General features: G+C 47.2%; 2 protein-coding genes across 10 annotated transcripts in view; one reads left to right on the top strand and one right to left on the bottom strand.

Annotated features, from left to right (window-relative positions):
• The window catches only part of LOC102023462 (chromosome unknown open reading frame, human C11orf16), a 10,255-nt gene extending 3,897 nt beyond the window's left edge, over positions 1-6,358 (top strand). For 4 of the 5 annotated variants that reach the window (XM_013512044.1, XM_005380242.2, XM_013512042.1 and 1 more), the window contains exons 4-7: positions 577-811; positions 1,540-2,187; positions 5,248-5,466; positions 5,987-6,358. In XM_013512044.1, coding sequence (XP_013367498.1) covers positions 577-811; positions 1,540-2,187; positions 5,248-5,459 — 1,095 coding nt within the window. In that variant the 3' untranslated portion in view covers positions 5,460-5,466; positions 5,987-6,358. The remainder of the gene's footprint in view (positions 1-576; positions 812-1,539; positions 2,188-5,247; positions 5,467-5,986) is intronic. The other variant, XM_013512043.1, reaches the window with a different exon arrangement.
• Akip1 (A kinase (PRKA) interacting protein 1) lies at positions 4,042-13,880 on the bottom strand. 5 transcript variants are annotated; one of them, XR_001233171.1, is made up of 6 exons: positions 13,387-13,715; positions 12,890-12,970; positions 10,417-10,521; positions 8,819-8,899; positions 6,579-6,781; positions 4,042-4,562 (listed from the first exon to the last, which is right to left on the bottom strand). XR_001233171.1 is itself a non-coding variant. In XM_005380245.2 (6 exons), exons 2-6 carry the CDS (start codon positions 13,606-13,608, stop codon positions 6,638-6,640), a joined length of 633 nt encoding a protein of 210 aa, XP_005380302.1. In that variant the 5' UTR covers positions 13,609-13,614; positions 13,811-13,880; the 3' UTR covers positions 6,563-6,637. The 5 variants fall into 5 exon arrangements, 4 of the variants coding, with proteins under 4 accessions (XP_013367500.1, XP_005380302.1, XP_005380303.1 ...); XM_005380245.2 differs by lacking the exon at positions 4,042-4,562 and adding an exon at positions 13,811-13,880 and having other exon boundaries at positions 6,563-6,781; positions 13,387-13,614; XM_005380246.2 differs by lacking the exon at positions 4,042-4,562 and adding an exon at positions 13,722-13,804 and having other exon boundaries at positions 6,563-6,781; positions 13,387-13,614.
• Positions 13,881-14,726: the final 846 nt, after the last annotated feature.

Genomic DNA, 14,726 nt, shown 5'->3' with positions numbered 1-14,726 from the left:
TACTCAGACACTTTCTACTTTTATTTAGCTTAAGTACTTCTTCTCTTGCATGCTATTCATTTACGTAGCTAAACCTTTCTTCTCTAATTATAATGGTAGATTGAGGGCTCCCCTAAACCCACACTAGCTCCTTGTCCACGTGAGCCAGGCAGATGGATAATAAACCATCCCTGGTTGGTCTTGGACATAGGAACGACACCTCTTGGTAGTGTTTGGAGGAAAGGCGTGAGTTGGGGGAAGATCCAAAGGACCCAGGCTACTCTTGAAAATTGTAGGTCAAAAATTTGGTAGGAGGAAAGAAAAACAGGAACAGGAGAGAATGGGAAAGGAAAGGCAGATTGTGATGAACAAGAGCTGCCCATGGCAAGAAGAGGAAGAGGGAACTGCGACAGCCCTGCAGCCTTCTTGTCTACACACTAACCAGCTGTAAGCAGCGCCTGTTCTTTCCCTTTCTCAACAGGGTTCTCACTCTCTGTACGGAACACCCGGGGCCTGCTACTGGGGCATCGGAGGGAGTCCAGGCACTCCCTGTTTTCCTTTGTAAGACCAAATCTTATTCTGTGTTCTTTCCCACAGCTGGAGAGGCAAGGGACCCTGCTTGTGGAATTTGAGGCTCCCCTTGTCACAGGCCCAAGGCTGCCAGCCCAGAGGCAGAGTGTGGTCTCAGTGGAAGATGTTATTCAGTTCTCACCGTATGTGGAATATTCACTGAGACCTGGGGACAAGGTGCTGGCAGCGTGGGAGCCAGGCCGGCAGCGATATGGTCCTGGCACTGTTCTCTTGGGCTTGGACATGCGAGACAGTCAGAGAGGTAAGAGAAGCTGCTCTGACCCGTCAGTCCCCAGAGGGAGAGAAGACGGGGATCAAGCCAGAGCTTAGGGGTCTTCGAGCCTTTAAAAAAAGAATTCTCATGTCCTCACTTGCCACATAACTCAGGGCACCAAGAGATACACAATCATATTTTTTTGTTTTTGTTTTATTTTTGCGACAGGGTTGCTCTATATAATTCAGGCTGGTCTTGAACTCATTATGTAGCCCAGGTTGGCATGTGATCCTCCTGCCTCAGTTTCCTAAGTACTAGGATTATGGGCATGTGCTACCACACCTGGCTCAACAAGTCTATCTTTTAGACTATGTATTTTTTAAATCAGGGAAAATAACCTATACCTACCCTGTCTATATTGGTTAATTAAGCCATAGTATTCACTTGGGGTTGCCCAGAACTTACCACCTGCCCTCATCAGGTTCTCCAGGGACTGGCAGTCCTTCCTTACAGGGCCAGTCAGCCCACTTGTACTTTATGCAATGTTAGGAAATATCTACTGAGGGTACGTTTTGGTTCTGTGTGAAAAATGGACCCCTCCAGCTCAGTTCATCACCCAGGAGGCAGGGAGGCTGGTGCATCCTGCCAGGATGAGGTGGCCACTGCAGTACAGGGGAGAGGAGAGCACAGGGACCCCGTTGAGGCTTCACCTGGGGTTCGAAGAACCCAAAGAAGAGGTTAATTATAATGAAGTGCTGCCCTTTTCCATTTCATAGCATCAAAGGAGGAGGAAATCACCATTCACTTCTGGAATGGCAAGACTGCTCAGGTGCCTCTAGGTGGGGTCAGGTGGGTGCCCCCCACTTTCTGGAAGAAGGCTGTGGAGAGGCTGAGCAAGTCTCACACTAGCGAGCACCCCAGTGCCCTCCTCTGGGCCCCTTGCTGCTCTCTGCTGGGGACGGTCACTGGAGGCATCACCAACAGGCTTCCTCCGGACACTGCTTTCCTGTGCCCGCCCTGCCACTCCCATGCCTGCTGCCAGCTGCTGTGCCAGAGCTCCCTCTGCTGCTGTCCTTCGATGAGCTCCGCCTGGTGGCGCCTCACTAGGACCTTCGATACCACGGCCAGAGAACTGCCTGAGCCTGAGCTGAAGCCTGCAGCACAGCTTCTACCCCTAGAAGGCGCTAAAGAGGAGCCAGTAGCAGTGCACGTTGCCCCCGCTGTCTCTTCTTCTTCCTCCTCCTCCTTTTGTGAAGATTTGGAGGATAATCTGGAAGTGGGCCTTCCCCAGAGACTGGTGGTGAACAGCGCAGTCAACACTGACCCCATCCTTCCAGAGAGGCCTCTGATGCAGAGCGGCCCCCGCCAGCCTGAGTGGAGGTACTGGAAGAGGAACGGGCCGGAGCCACGTCCCGGGAAGCCAGGTAGCCCAAGGATGAGGGTTCGTGCTCTGAGGAGGGGCTGCTGGCTTCCCCTCTGTGCGTCCCTTAAGAACATGCTGCACCTCCCCATTCCATTGGCTTAGAAGTAATGACTATTTGGAAGGCTGACGTGAGGAAGGGGAGACTGAGTAGAGGGAAGTGGTCAGTTTCCGCACAAGCTACAAGTGAGAGGCAGGATTAGCTGAGCTTTGTGCTAAGATTGACATTTAATACCGGTCTTTTTCTCTGGTCTACTGACTGAGCTCTCTCATGGGCCATTTTTTGCTCCCTGGAGGCCTTGAACAGTTAAAATGCACCTAGGTGTTGATTAGCGTCACCACCCTGAGAAGCACAGAAATTGGTCCTTACACATTGTCCATCTGGCCAGTCTCCAGATGGGACCTTAGTTAGAGTGGGAAGAACCACTGCTCATTCTTTACAACTAGCAAGGAAGCATTGTTGAGTTGTTCATGGCAGCCACCCCCTAGCTTCTCTCCTGTGAGCTAGGGGCTGTGGGACATGCCGTGGGAGGTTTGGGGAGCAGCCTATTATTGGTCAGCCCCTCACTCACCCTGTGTAAATTCCCAGTGGCACCTAGGTCAGCTGGCAGAGCAGTGCGAGAGGTGGCCTGGATATGCCCAGTCCTAGGCCAGATTCTGGGGACCCTGGGTCACTACCGTGACATCCAGCTGAGGCAGGCATGCTGCAGGCACTAAGATGCGAAAGCTTAAGGGTCTCAAAGCACTGCCTGCACCAGGCCCTACCCTGAGTCCTTATTTGAAGTCACTGCCATATTTCCAGGACAGGCAGGACTGCTCAGCCCAAGATTTCACTCTTGTCCCAGGCGTAAGGACCTTAATCATTAATTAGTCTTCAGTTCCAGAAAGTTGAAGAATTGTTTCTTTAACTGGAAGCTTTCTTGGGTGACTTCTGTGGGCTCCCGGGCTTTGGCAGGGTCGGTGGACGTAAGCCTGCTGCAGCTATATTTCACATGAAGGTGGTAGGGTTTCTCCAGCCTCCAAAGTGTGGGATCTTTCTCCAGCCCCTGACTGGGAAACAGATGGACAAGACCCCATCTATGGCCTGCTGCGCTCCTTCTCCTCTCTCCAAAAAGGAAACCGTGTTGAAAATATAAAGTGGAGGGGAAAGATGCTGGGTTTCTGTGAGATGGCTCCCTCTGGTCTCACGGTCATAAGCCTTCGTAGCAGCTATTTAAAAACAGCTGTTTGGGCCGAGGATATAGCTCAGCGGCATAAGTGCCTGCCTGGCAAGTGCGAGGGCCTGAGTTCGACTCCTGGTACCAAAAAAAAAGAAACCATAAACCTAAAAACAGCTGTTTCTGAGACTTGCTTTCATAACAAGGGAGGATATAAAGAAAATGGTGCCCAAATCTAGGTTTTTGGTCTCTTGTTTTTGAGACAGGGTCTTACTCTGCAATTCAGGCTGGCCTTGAACTCATTGCCTCAGCCTCCCAAGTGCTGGGATTATAGTAAATCTAGTTTTTGTGCTAAGTTTTGCACAGTTTTCATGACCTCCTGCTTCAACATAGCCTGGAGATAGAAAAGTTGTACCAGTTCGAGAGAGAGGAGTCTGGGAGCAATGAGACAGCATCAGTGCCAGTATGGGGGAGAGGAACAACGGGGGTAGCCAGGGGCCATGGTAGTCAGACACACAGTTCCCACTGCTGGGCTTGCTCCATAGCAACCTCTAAAGTGGTTCCAAACCCCGTGAAGTCCAAACAAATTGTCCCTGGCCCTAAACATACATTACTCTCACCTCCACTGCCCGCAGCCACGTAGACCCACATTGGGTCACTTTCCCAACACCACATTAAACAAAACAGATCCATGCCAAAGATTTTTCTCAAAAAAATGCATTCTGATGATTCAAAGAGAAATATGATCTCTTCAGGAACTGGATCTTCTGTTTCACTCTGGGGAAAGCTTCATTCCAAGGGCTGACCCATAAGCATCCCTGGGCGGGGCACCAGGCCGTCCCTAGCTCTTGCTGAAGATGTGGTACTGCCTGTCACTGCCAACTAGCAAAGATGGAAGTGCATAAGGCCACATGAGACCAGGGACGGGAACAATGGCAAATGACAGCTTTTTCTTTTTGTCTCTCCACATTTCATAGCCTTTTAAGGAAATGTGCTGCTTTGCTTCTAAATATGACTGGTATTTAGTCAGTACTAGATGTCAGTTCTGTCAAGTACTGACGCTTGATAGTCTTGAGCGTTGCCCTTCAGGCGCCTTTTGTACGGGTCCTTCCGCTCCCACACTTTTAGTTCCTCGCAGGGACAGGTGGTGAGAAGTCACTGATCTTACTGCTGGGGAGGCCAGACTGTGGGCTGCTGGCCTTCATAGCCCCTTCTCGCCTGCCTGGAAAATGAGGGAAACAAGATTCAATCTGTAGTTTTAAAGCAAATTTAAGGTGTTGCTTCCATTTTAATTTTTATTTATCAAGACAGGGTTTCACTATGTAGTTCAGGCTGGCTTTAAATTCATGGTGATACTCCTGCCTCAGCCTCCCATGTACTGTGATTACAGCCATGTGCCACCACACCTAGTGTACTTCTTAGATTGTTCTCCCATTTTGTTCTGCCTCAATTTTTTTTTTTGAGATAGTTTCACCAAGTTACTAAGTTGCCCAGGCTGGGCTTGAATTTGCAATCCTCCCAAAATTTGTAGCCTGCCAGAGTACTGGGGCCACAGGTATGCACCACCAAGCCCAGCCTACTGTGCCTCAGAATCTTAAAACTTGTTTTTCTACCAGTGTACTATCTCATTGTGATCACATTTAGAGGTGTTCCTGACAGCACTATGGAATGGAAGCTTCTTTGACTGGTGGCAGCTCCCCTCCTGAGACTGTCAGGTAACATTTCCCAAAATGCACAATGGCCAGTCAGGATTAATAAACCCTCTTTCCCTTTAAAAACAGAGAACAAGGCTAGAACTTAGAGATACTTAAGAGATTAGTGATGCTTGATATAGTTCTACTTGTCATCAAGACAAATCCCATCAAAATGGTGGTACATCCAACATGACCAGTTGATTTTGGGTTTAGGAATAAGATGCCACAACATGCAGAAAGAAGATGACAACGAACAAGAGAAAGCACAAGCTGCAGTATTGGGGACTACCAAGGAGCTGGCCCTGAAAGCAACCAATGTGAAGCCACCACAGACCCTGCGAGAGGGAGCTCAACACAGAAAACCGGGTACGGGTATCACAGTGCATCAGTGGGATAAGAGTTCATCCAGGATCAAAAGCCCCTAGGATGTAGGTAAGGCTGGGAAGGCCTTCTTAGGGATTCCTTACATGGTTCTTAGACCTTCTGGGGGTCACACTCCCCTTAAAAATGGGAAGGCCTATGGTCTACTTTTCCTGAAATTTGCACATACCCACAGCTTCACATTTAGTAAAATTTAGAGAACCCATGAAGTTCATCTGAAGGTTCTTGGAGGGTGCAAGGATCCCCGTGTTTCAATGACCCTCTGCCTTACACTGCTGGATACAGGTCTGTTTCCCTAGGATTCTGTCCACAGGAGCCTGTTCTTGCAAGAATTCTAACACAGCCCTGTTTAACTTTATTTTCATCACATAAAATACTGGCACTTTCCCTAAGACTTGCTATGTTCAAAATTGGATGATTCGCCAGGCAACGAAACAGGGAGATGCACCAATACTACTGGTGTGCCAGCTTAAGTAATTTTAAGACACATCAATGACTTTTTACAAATCAGTAATTCCTGATTCTTGGTATTATAGTCAGCATAAGACTGTCAGGATTTTTTTCCTCACAGGAAATGAAAAGGCAGTGATAGTACGTATTTGAGGAGGGTTCCACAGAGCGGCTGCACGGCCTTCTGGAGAAACAGCGCACACACCAGCGGAGAGAAGCAAATGGGCACCTGCATGTTCAGCCCTTTAAGACCTTCCTGGAGATGGGACAGCAGGCAGGCAGCTGCAGAAGCTGGCGGCTTTGTCGCCTCACTCCTTGCCAAGGGCCTGGTGAGACCACTTGAGGACACCTTTCCCACAGAAGCCACTGTGTGGTCAGCCGGCTTTGGGCATGCGTCCATGGCCTCTCTGCCATCTTTTCATAAAGCCTATAGTTGTACACGGGGATACTGTATTTTTAACATCAATAAAAATGAATTATCTTTGCTTCCAAATCTCTCCCTTTATTATCATAATTAACCTTTACTTAGAAAGCAAGCAGTAAAAACTATTCAGACTCCATCATCACATTATCACTCCTAGGCAAACGAGACAGGGACTTCTATCTTCCCAGGTTATCATGGGCCCCGAGGGACAGAGTGCAGTTCCCAGGAGGCTGACCCTCTACGGTCAGCACTAGAAACAGGATTAAGGCATAATTATTAAGAAAGTCACATGGTAGCTTTATTCTTCTTGCCACTCAAAAAGTGATACGGTGATAGTGGCAGCCAACATCATACAGGGAAGACCAAGTCCACACTTTGTCCCGAATCAACTGCTACCACGTGAGTCTTCTTGGTTAAGGCATTTGAGCCCACAGTGACAGAATAGGTCCCTGGATATACTTCTATGTAGAGGTCCTTGCAGATGTTCTCGGCCTGGAAGGAGAAGAGAATATAGCAGTGTAGAGACTTTTTACCTTAAGCGCATCAGGGCACGCCTGCCACAGTGGCTTTGCATGCCAAAGGGCTGATGAAACGAGGTACAAATGTGGGAGAAGAGTCCTGCTCGCAAGACTTAGCTTGGCCAAACTCTCGTTAGGGACGTCTCAGCCTTCACTTGTGCTTGTTTTTTTATTTCTAAAGCTATGATAACACCCATCTCACAAATAAGCATATTAAAAACATTCTGTAAATGCTAATGTTACAGGAACATGAAGGACTGTAAGAACCCTCTGGGTGGAGGAAGTGTTAGGCAGATGGAAAGATTAATGGCCGTTGTTTTGGAGGTCAAAAGTAGACAGCGGCACCTATGAGCAGAGACTGGCAGTAATGAGGTCCTTTAGAAAAATGAGAACCGGGGCTGGGGATTTAGCTCAGCGGCAAAGCGCCTGCCTGGCAAGCGCAAGGTCGTGAGTTCGGTTCCCGGTGCCGGAGAAAAACCAAAAAAAAAAAAAACCAAAAAAAAAAACAAAACAAAGAAAAATGAGAACCATTCTTTTTCACCGTGCTTTGCTGAACTCATTATTGGGAAGATGAAGGATTTCTTCTCTCCTAAAGCTAACAACAACAGGAGTAGATGCTATTTTGTCTCGGGAGCAGCAAGTCAGCTGGCTGGTAAAAGCCCTCCCTTGGAGGACTGGTTCTCCAGGATGCGAAGTACTGAAAGCTGGACTTAATGGAAAGATTCACGTTTAGAGCTGAACTGGGCACAAACTGTCCTCCAAAGCAGATGTGGCAGGTAGAGGGTGGGTCTCAGTTCAGTTGGTGAAAGGCAAAGCTACAAATCAGAAAAGGGTAAGAGCCAAGTGACAGCTGGGATGCCTCCACATGCTTGCCCAGTGCTCAGAAAAAGCCCCAGGTAGAAGGTGTCATGCCTAATGCCACACGTGGGAAAACAACCAAAACTATCAGCTAGCACGTTCCACTAGCAGGAATAAGTGATAATATTTATACTCGGCTCCCTCCCTCCCTCCCTGCCTTGCCTTAGATAGATGTGAAGCCAATTTTTTCAAAAACTTTGTATCTTTCCACACCTACTGGTAGTTACTACAGACTTAAAGAGTTATTATCACTTAGCCAATTTGATTATATAAGACAATGCCACAACTATTTATTGGTTGTTAACTGTGCAAACAAAAGTAAGGTTAGGAAAATAGAGCTGTGAAAGAAATCACAGCAGCCAAGGCTGCTCCATTTATCTGCATAAAGGCCAACACTATGCTAAGACTGGGGAGCATCAGGAAGACCAGCATTACCAAAAGGGAGCAACGATGGAGGTGTGCCAGTCTACCAATTTATACTTGTCCTAGAACCAGAGTATCTTAGTAGCTACTAACTCCAGTACAGTCCAGATCCTGGCCAGAAGCAAACTGTACACAAACAAAAGAGTAAGGAATTTATTGTAGCAACATGCTCAAGTTCCCTTTCTCAGAATTTCAGCCCTTCCAAATTCCAAAAAAAATTCCCTGTTTCAGAAACTACTGAGAACTTTATCCTAAAAATGAAAAACTCATCATTACATGTCTTTATAGAGGAACACTTAGGAAACACGGCAGCTGGTACCTTACAGTGTTTTTGAGGCCGCTGCCTGACCTCATGGTGTGTTTCAGGATTTCAGCAATGGTTGCACTTTCTAAGGAGGAGGGTCAGGCTCTCCTGCTGCTTGAACAGATGGTGGAATTCTAGTAGGACCCAAAGCCAGCCCAGCTGAGCCGTAGGAACTAAGATATGAATATTTCACATTCTTTCCAACCACAACTCTGAGTTCAGACACAAGAGCAGAGCTGAAGCATCCAGTGAAAGGGGTAACAAGAAAACATAATTTTGCCAATTTTGCGCACCCTCCTCAAGTTGTAAGAACTTAAAAATACCACAGATTCAGTTGAAAACAGAGAGCCCTATAATTAACAGGTCAACTGGCTGATGGAACTGCGATGGTGGAGGAGCCCAGCACGCGTGCGGTCCCACACTCACAGGCCAGGATGCCTCAGAAGCGGGCTCTGGTGTTTGGGAGATGCCTCCTGGATTGAAGAATGTCTTATCTCCATCTATTCTCTGAAGGAACAAACAGAAATACCAATCAGTGGCCAAGCCTTGTATTCTGGATTATAAAGAAAAATTTTCTCCCACCCTATTAGAATTGTTCTGTACACTTTTTCTAAGTTGTTACTTACCTTCTTAAGGCTCTTTTTAGTGAATTATGTTAAACATTTTTGTGAGCTGTTTACCATGATTACTTTTTGTCCTTACATGGGCTGCCACCAGACAGGTCTGAGTTTAAATCCTATTCCCTGCTATTTCCTAAAAGGAACTGATTAACTTCTGAGCCTTGGTTTCCTACTCTACACTATGGGCAACTGGATTTAGGGATGATTTAAAGTGCAAAAATGATGACACTTAACAAGTTCTCAGAAAATAAAACTCTCTTCTGTGCTTCTCCTAGAAGTGGGGTACTAGATGGGAACAGTGACTGACAAAGCCAACTCTCTTAGAGCCACCAATTCACATTTTACAGGGAGACAGAGGAATGACTCTTCCCCACATGCGACCTCTGAAGATCAGGTGCACTGACAGAGCCCTCAGGACAGGCTGAAAAAGGGAACCCAGAATGGTGGCTCTCCATATCTGAGAAAGAGGCACAGGGGGTGCTTCCAGCTTGTGCTCAGCTCTTATTCACACCCAGGTGCTCACCACCCCCACTTTTCTTAAACCCCTCTGCTCTAGCACCCCAAGAGGGCCATTAAGTCAGAGAAGTCAGGAACCCAACTTCGGGATCAGACTCTGGACTTAAGTTTGCTATCTTTGAGTACAGTTAGGGAAGTTTAAGAAGAACAAAAACACAAAAAGCCTACTCTCCTCAGAAGCCACCACTGTTTCTGGGCATTGTGGTGGTGCATGCCTGCAGCCTCAGCTATTTAGGAGGCTGAGTCAGGAGGCTTTCAAGTTTGAGGTAAGTCTGGGCAACTTAGCGAGACTTTGTCTCAAAACATAAAAAGAATTGGGGAACTAGCTCAGTGGCAGAGTGCTTGCCCAGCACATGCAAGGTCTTGAGCTCAATCCTCAGTACCAAAAAACCCCACAAAAAACCACCAAAACCTACCAGCCTACCACTGCCACCAGCTACTGTTCAACAAGCAGAACCTTTGGCTTCCTCACAATGATACACAGTAAAAGGCAGGTAAGTCTGCAGTAAGAGGCCCAGCGCCATTATTTTTAGAAAAAGCATTTTGTTAAAACAGACGCCCCCTCTTTGCACTTACTTTTTAAAAATTACCAAACACATAATAGCTATCATTACTGCATAGTAAGATATATAATTATTAAAAATCTCCTTCCTATCCCTGGATATAGACAAGGATATGTGAAGTTCTTTAAGTCTGCCCAAGTATCCCATAGCCCACAACTGAAGGTTCATCCATAGATCTCACAGTGAAGCGAAATCAGTGCTTCTTGCTCACTGGTGTGAATTCTCTCAGGTTGAGCAATGATACACTTCTGATGACCACTGTACTGCTGAGTCACACAGACCCTCGAGAACCTGTAGGCACAGTGCGGGTCGGGGCAACACATACCTGATCGAACGCTGAGTCTGGGCACATGTGCTGCTGAGATGTCCTTCTGTGATAACGACAGACATGAATTGCCCCTCCTTCCTCTGGCACCGACGAATAATATTTCTAGAGGAGTAATGTGAAAGACAAGGAGTAAACAGTCTGGTTGAATTTTCAAAAATGGAACAAAAACCTCTCTGATAGGCGGGCAAAGTATGATTAAAGAGGGAAGGAAGAGAGAAAAGGTAATAACCTGTCCTTTTGACAGCCTCTTCAGTTCCAGAGCAAGACAGCTCACATACAGTGGCTGCAGAGAAGAGAACTACATTTGGCATTACTTTGCTGCCATCTGCTGCCTCTGTAGGGCAAGACCTCTGGCCAGGCAGGATCATGCTCTCTCTCCCAGGTTAAAGAATTTTCATGTTTGCTGCAATGCCAAACACCAATACACAAGCCCTTTCATTTCCTCCCCCAACAAATTCTGATAAATACTTCCATGTTTACTGTCTTAGATAAGGACACAGAGATACATCAGGAAACAAAACACAAACCCAAGAGTTTGTGGTTCAGCCCTTCCCCCAGGGTTCCCATGCAGGGGAGTAGAAAGACAGGTCTCCAGGTTAAGAATAATCCAAAGGGTCTGGAAAATGGTTACATTTTTTGTCTATTTCCTTCCTTGACCTTGAAATTAACCTTGGATTTGCCTTTGATTATGACTAATGATGAAGGCATCCCAAGCCTGCTTGTTCTGAACATACTGTAGGGACAGTGTCTACAGCATGTGACTAGAAGAATGAGAAGCAAGAGAAAGCGCTTAAGGACATGGATCTAACGATACATTTTAAGGCCTGCTTCAAACTTGGGGAAGCAAACCCAGAATACTAAATCTCTAGAAAGGCCAGGGGTTCCGAAGCTCCATTCTGTTACAAATGAACAGAAGCATGAACTCAAAATCAACACGAAGAACACTAATCTGCAAAACTTAAAACCAAGGACAAATATTGTTGCTTTGAATGAATCATGAACCAAATGTTTAAGTTAATTACAGTAGAGATGAAGTTACAGATTTTTCTACAATCACCTCAGTACAAATAAGAACAAAAAAATATTTTCTGATCCATATCTCACTGGTTGGAACCCTATTCTTAGAGTCACAGGATTTTTGGTAGAAGATATAAAAGGATTAAGATTAATTTTTTGGGATCTTAGCAAAACCCAAAAGCAAGACAGAGACAAGGGAATCTCTTCCCTCTCCCTCACTGACCAGTACCCTGAAGGCATAAAAGACACAAAATGTTAAGGTTGAGGGGGTTAGTCTGGTGTGACTTGGGGAAGATACAGAGCACCTTCCATGTAGGTGATTTCCTTTAATGTTGGCTGGTCCACCTTCAACAGTTCTTCAAAGTACATAAAAATGATCTAAGTGTATGGGTTTTAAGAGGGAATTTAAAACCTTCACTCACTCATTTCAATGAACACACCAAAAGCCAGGCAGGGTGGTGCATGCCTGTAACTGTACCAATGAGGGAGGCTGCGGCAGGAGGTTCACAAGTTCACATCCTGTCTGGACAACTCAGGGAGGCCCGATCTCAAAATTTAAAAAATGGCTGGGAGGAGCACCCGTGGGTTTGATTCCCAATACTATGAAATCAAAGAAAAAGAATGAAGAAAGGTACCCAAAAAACTCACTTGAACCACACACACTAGAGTTAATAATAATGATAATTTGCTAATGGAAATCATTATCTCTAGTGGAGACTAAAAAAAAGTCTTTAAAGATTGGAAAAGATTTTAGAAATTTTAATTTTATGAAGGGAAGCTAAAATACACCATTAGCTTCATGTCATAAATATTTTTCTCTGCTTCTGAATACTCTGGTCACCCTTCCTAGGTAAGGCTGAAAGAAACCAAATGGTAGAACATGGGTTTGGCTACTTGAAGCTCCTCCTGCCATTAATGAACACCTGACCAAAGAACCGCATCTGTTGCACAGAATGATCTTTGTCACCAACTGAAGGACCCACTGGGACGCACTTAACTACTTCACCAGGGACTGGAAACAAACATTAGAGGCTAAGCTCTAATATTAAGATTTTGTTTCAATACATTTTAAGGAGTTATGCAAGCGATTTTTTAAAACTTCAGTTTAAAGTAAAAAAACAAAAACCTAATACTTGACTTGTTTCAGAATTCAGCAAATAAGCTATTTTCTCCCAACAGACTGAAAACTCGATGAGGGCAGAGACATTTTCTGACTTTTCACTACTATATCCTCAACGGTAACTACAGGATTGGGAATTCAATAAATATTTGTTGGGTGAATTCGAATTTGTATTTTCCACCAGATTTAATTGCTGATTTCAATTTGCCCGTGAAGATCTGCAGGGCTGGAGATACAGGAGTATTCCAATCATCCCTAAATTCCAGAAAAATCCTATGATCAATTGGTAGGCAATTAGGGAGATGGTTACAGCTTTGGTTCACACCAACTTACCCCACACTGACTTGAAGTATAGTCCATGAATTCGGCAATTGTTCTGAAGGAAGCATTAAGAGTCAGGTGTCTGTCTTCTCTCTATTTGAATAAATGGCAAGTCACACGTGACGCTTGGGATTCCTTACTGGAGCATGAATTTTGAAAATACTCTTTTCACCTTGTAAAGGCCTGTGCAAGTTTAAGTTAGTTAGAAGGCTCTTACTGAGAAGGAATTCCAAGACTGACATGAACTCCAAATAGACAGCAATAAGATAGACATAAATTTACCAAGGACTTAAAATATAGGTTCGCTGGTTTCCTCTAATATCAAATGGTAGTGTGCATAAACTTTTTAATAAAAAAGTAACCACCAGGGCCGAGCGCTATCTTTCAACTGCCCAACAAGATTCTGTCAAAAACAGTTTTCAAAGGACTTTTCCCTGAGCCGTCCTGACATCTGCGGGGCGCACCCCTCGAGCACAGCGACCCGCGGGTCCCAACACCTGGACCCTCACCTCTGCGGGGAGAAGGCGCCGGGTGTCGGCGGCCCGCCGTCCTTCTCCGGAGGGTCCCTCCCGGGAAAGGTCCCCCACGCCGCCCATGAGGCTCTCCTGTAAATGCCAGTCCACTGCCCTCCGCCTGGCCCGCTCCAGCACTTGTTGACCCAGCCTGGCAGTGCGCTGCAGGGAACTTCGGTCCACCCCGTTCAGCGCCGCCGCCGCCAAACAGTTCTCCATGTTTCCCTGGGCGGGCACATACATAGAAACCCGGCAGGGTTAGCGGGCCGCCGAACGAAGGCCCGGCCTCGACCACCCGGGGAACCACCTGTCCCCCTTCCGCCCCAACCCACATTCCAGCGGGCGCCCGGCCAGAGCCGAGGCTGCACCCATCCATCCTTTCCATTTCCGCCCTCCTTCCCTTCCCCAGACAGCCCCTCACCCGGCCCGCTTCGCGAGGCGCATGCGCCCAGCGATCCTGGGAGGGAGGCGGGCCTGGAGCGCGAGGCACCGGCGCAGCAGGCCATTGGTGGAGGGCGAGGAGGGGCGGGGCGGAGGGGCGCGCGACCTGTGCCGGACACGCCTTCTGCGTCCCCTCTGGTTGCTAAATGGAAATCCCGGGGCATGTGGGGGCGGGGTCGAATCCAGGCCTCCTGGACCAGAGCCTGGCCCTTACAGGTCTTTGCTGCTTAATTTTGTGCATCAGATGTCGAGTCAGGTTGTCAAGAGTGTGGGACAGCCGGGCATAGTGGCACATACGCAGGACTCGGGGGAGGGGCGCTGAGGTGGAGGATCACCGGTGAGTTCGAGGCCAGTCTGGGCATGAGTTCAAGGCCACCCTGAACTACCTAGTAAGACCCTGTCCAAAAAAAAAAAAAAAAAGTGTGGGGATTGAGGTAAGTGTCTCCAGAGCGTTTCTGCTGGTGTATAGTTACAGGCATCTTCTCTAAAACCAGGTTTGTTGCATGGGTGTTTGGGCCAAAGCGTGTGGCGGCCAAGATGGCGTTCTGCCTCTGGCAGGTCGGGATGGAGGCCCAAGGCTGGGGTTCCTGGCCCACAGGGATGGGGCGCCTGAGGAGTTATAGGTGTAATCCCCATAACCCCTCCCTTGGAAGGAGGGATTCGCACCGTTTTGGAGGGCTCTTGGAGTCTGGATCCACTTTGCAAGAATCACTGCACCCAGTTAAAGTAAGGAACCCTGGTTACCATTTAGTCCGCTGCCTGGAAGATGAGCACAAGGCTTCCGTGCCACTTGGTGTCTCAGCTACACCACCTCCCGTGCAGCAAAGCCTTGATGCCCCGGAGGGCCCCTTAAGGGACACTGCGCGGTGGGGCTCTCTCGAAGATAACAAGCTAGT

This window comes from Chinchilla lanigera, unplaced genomic scaffold (genome assembly GCF_000276665.1).
Source record: "Chinchilla lanigera isolate Chin_1 unplaced genomic scaffold, ChiLan1.0 scaffold00013, whole genome shotgun sequence".
Lineage (NCBI taxonomy): Eukaryota > Metazoa > Chordata > Mammalia > Rodentia > Chinchillidae > Chinchilla > Chinchilla lanigera.
The sequence above is the reverse complement of the archived record's forward strand: the minus strand, read 5'-3'. Positions and strand labels throughout refer to the sequence as shown.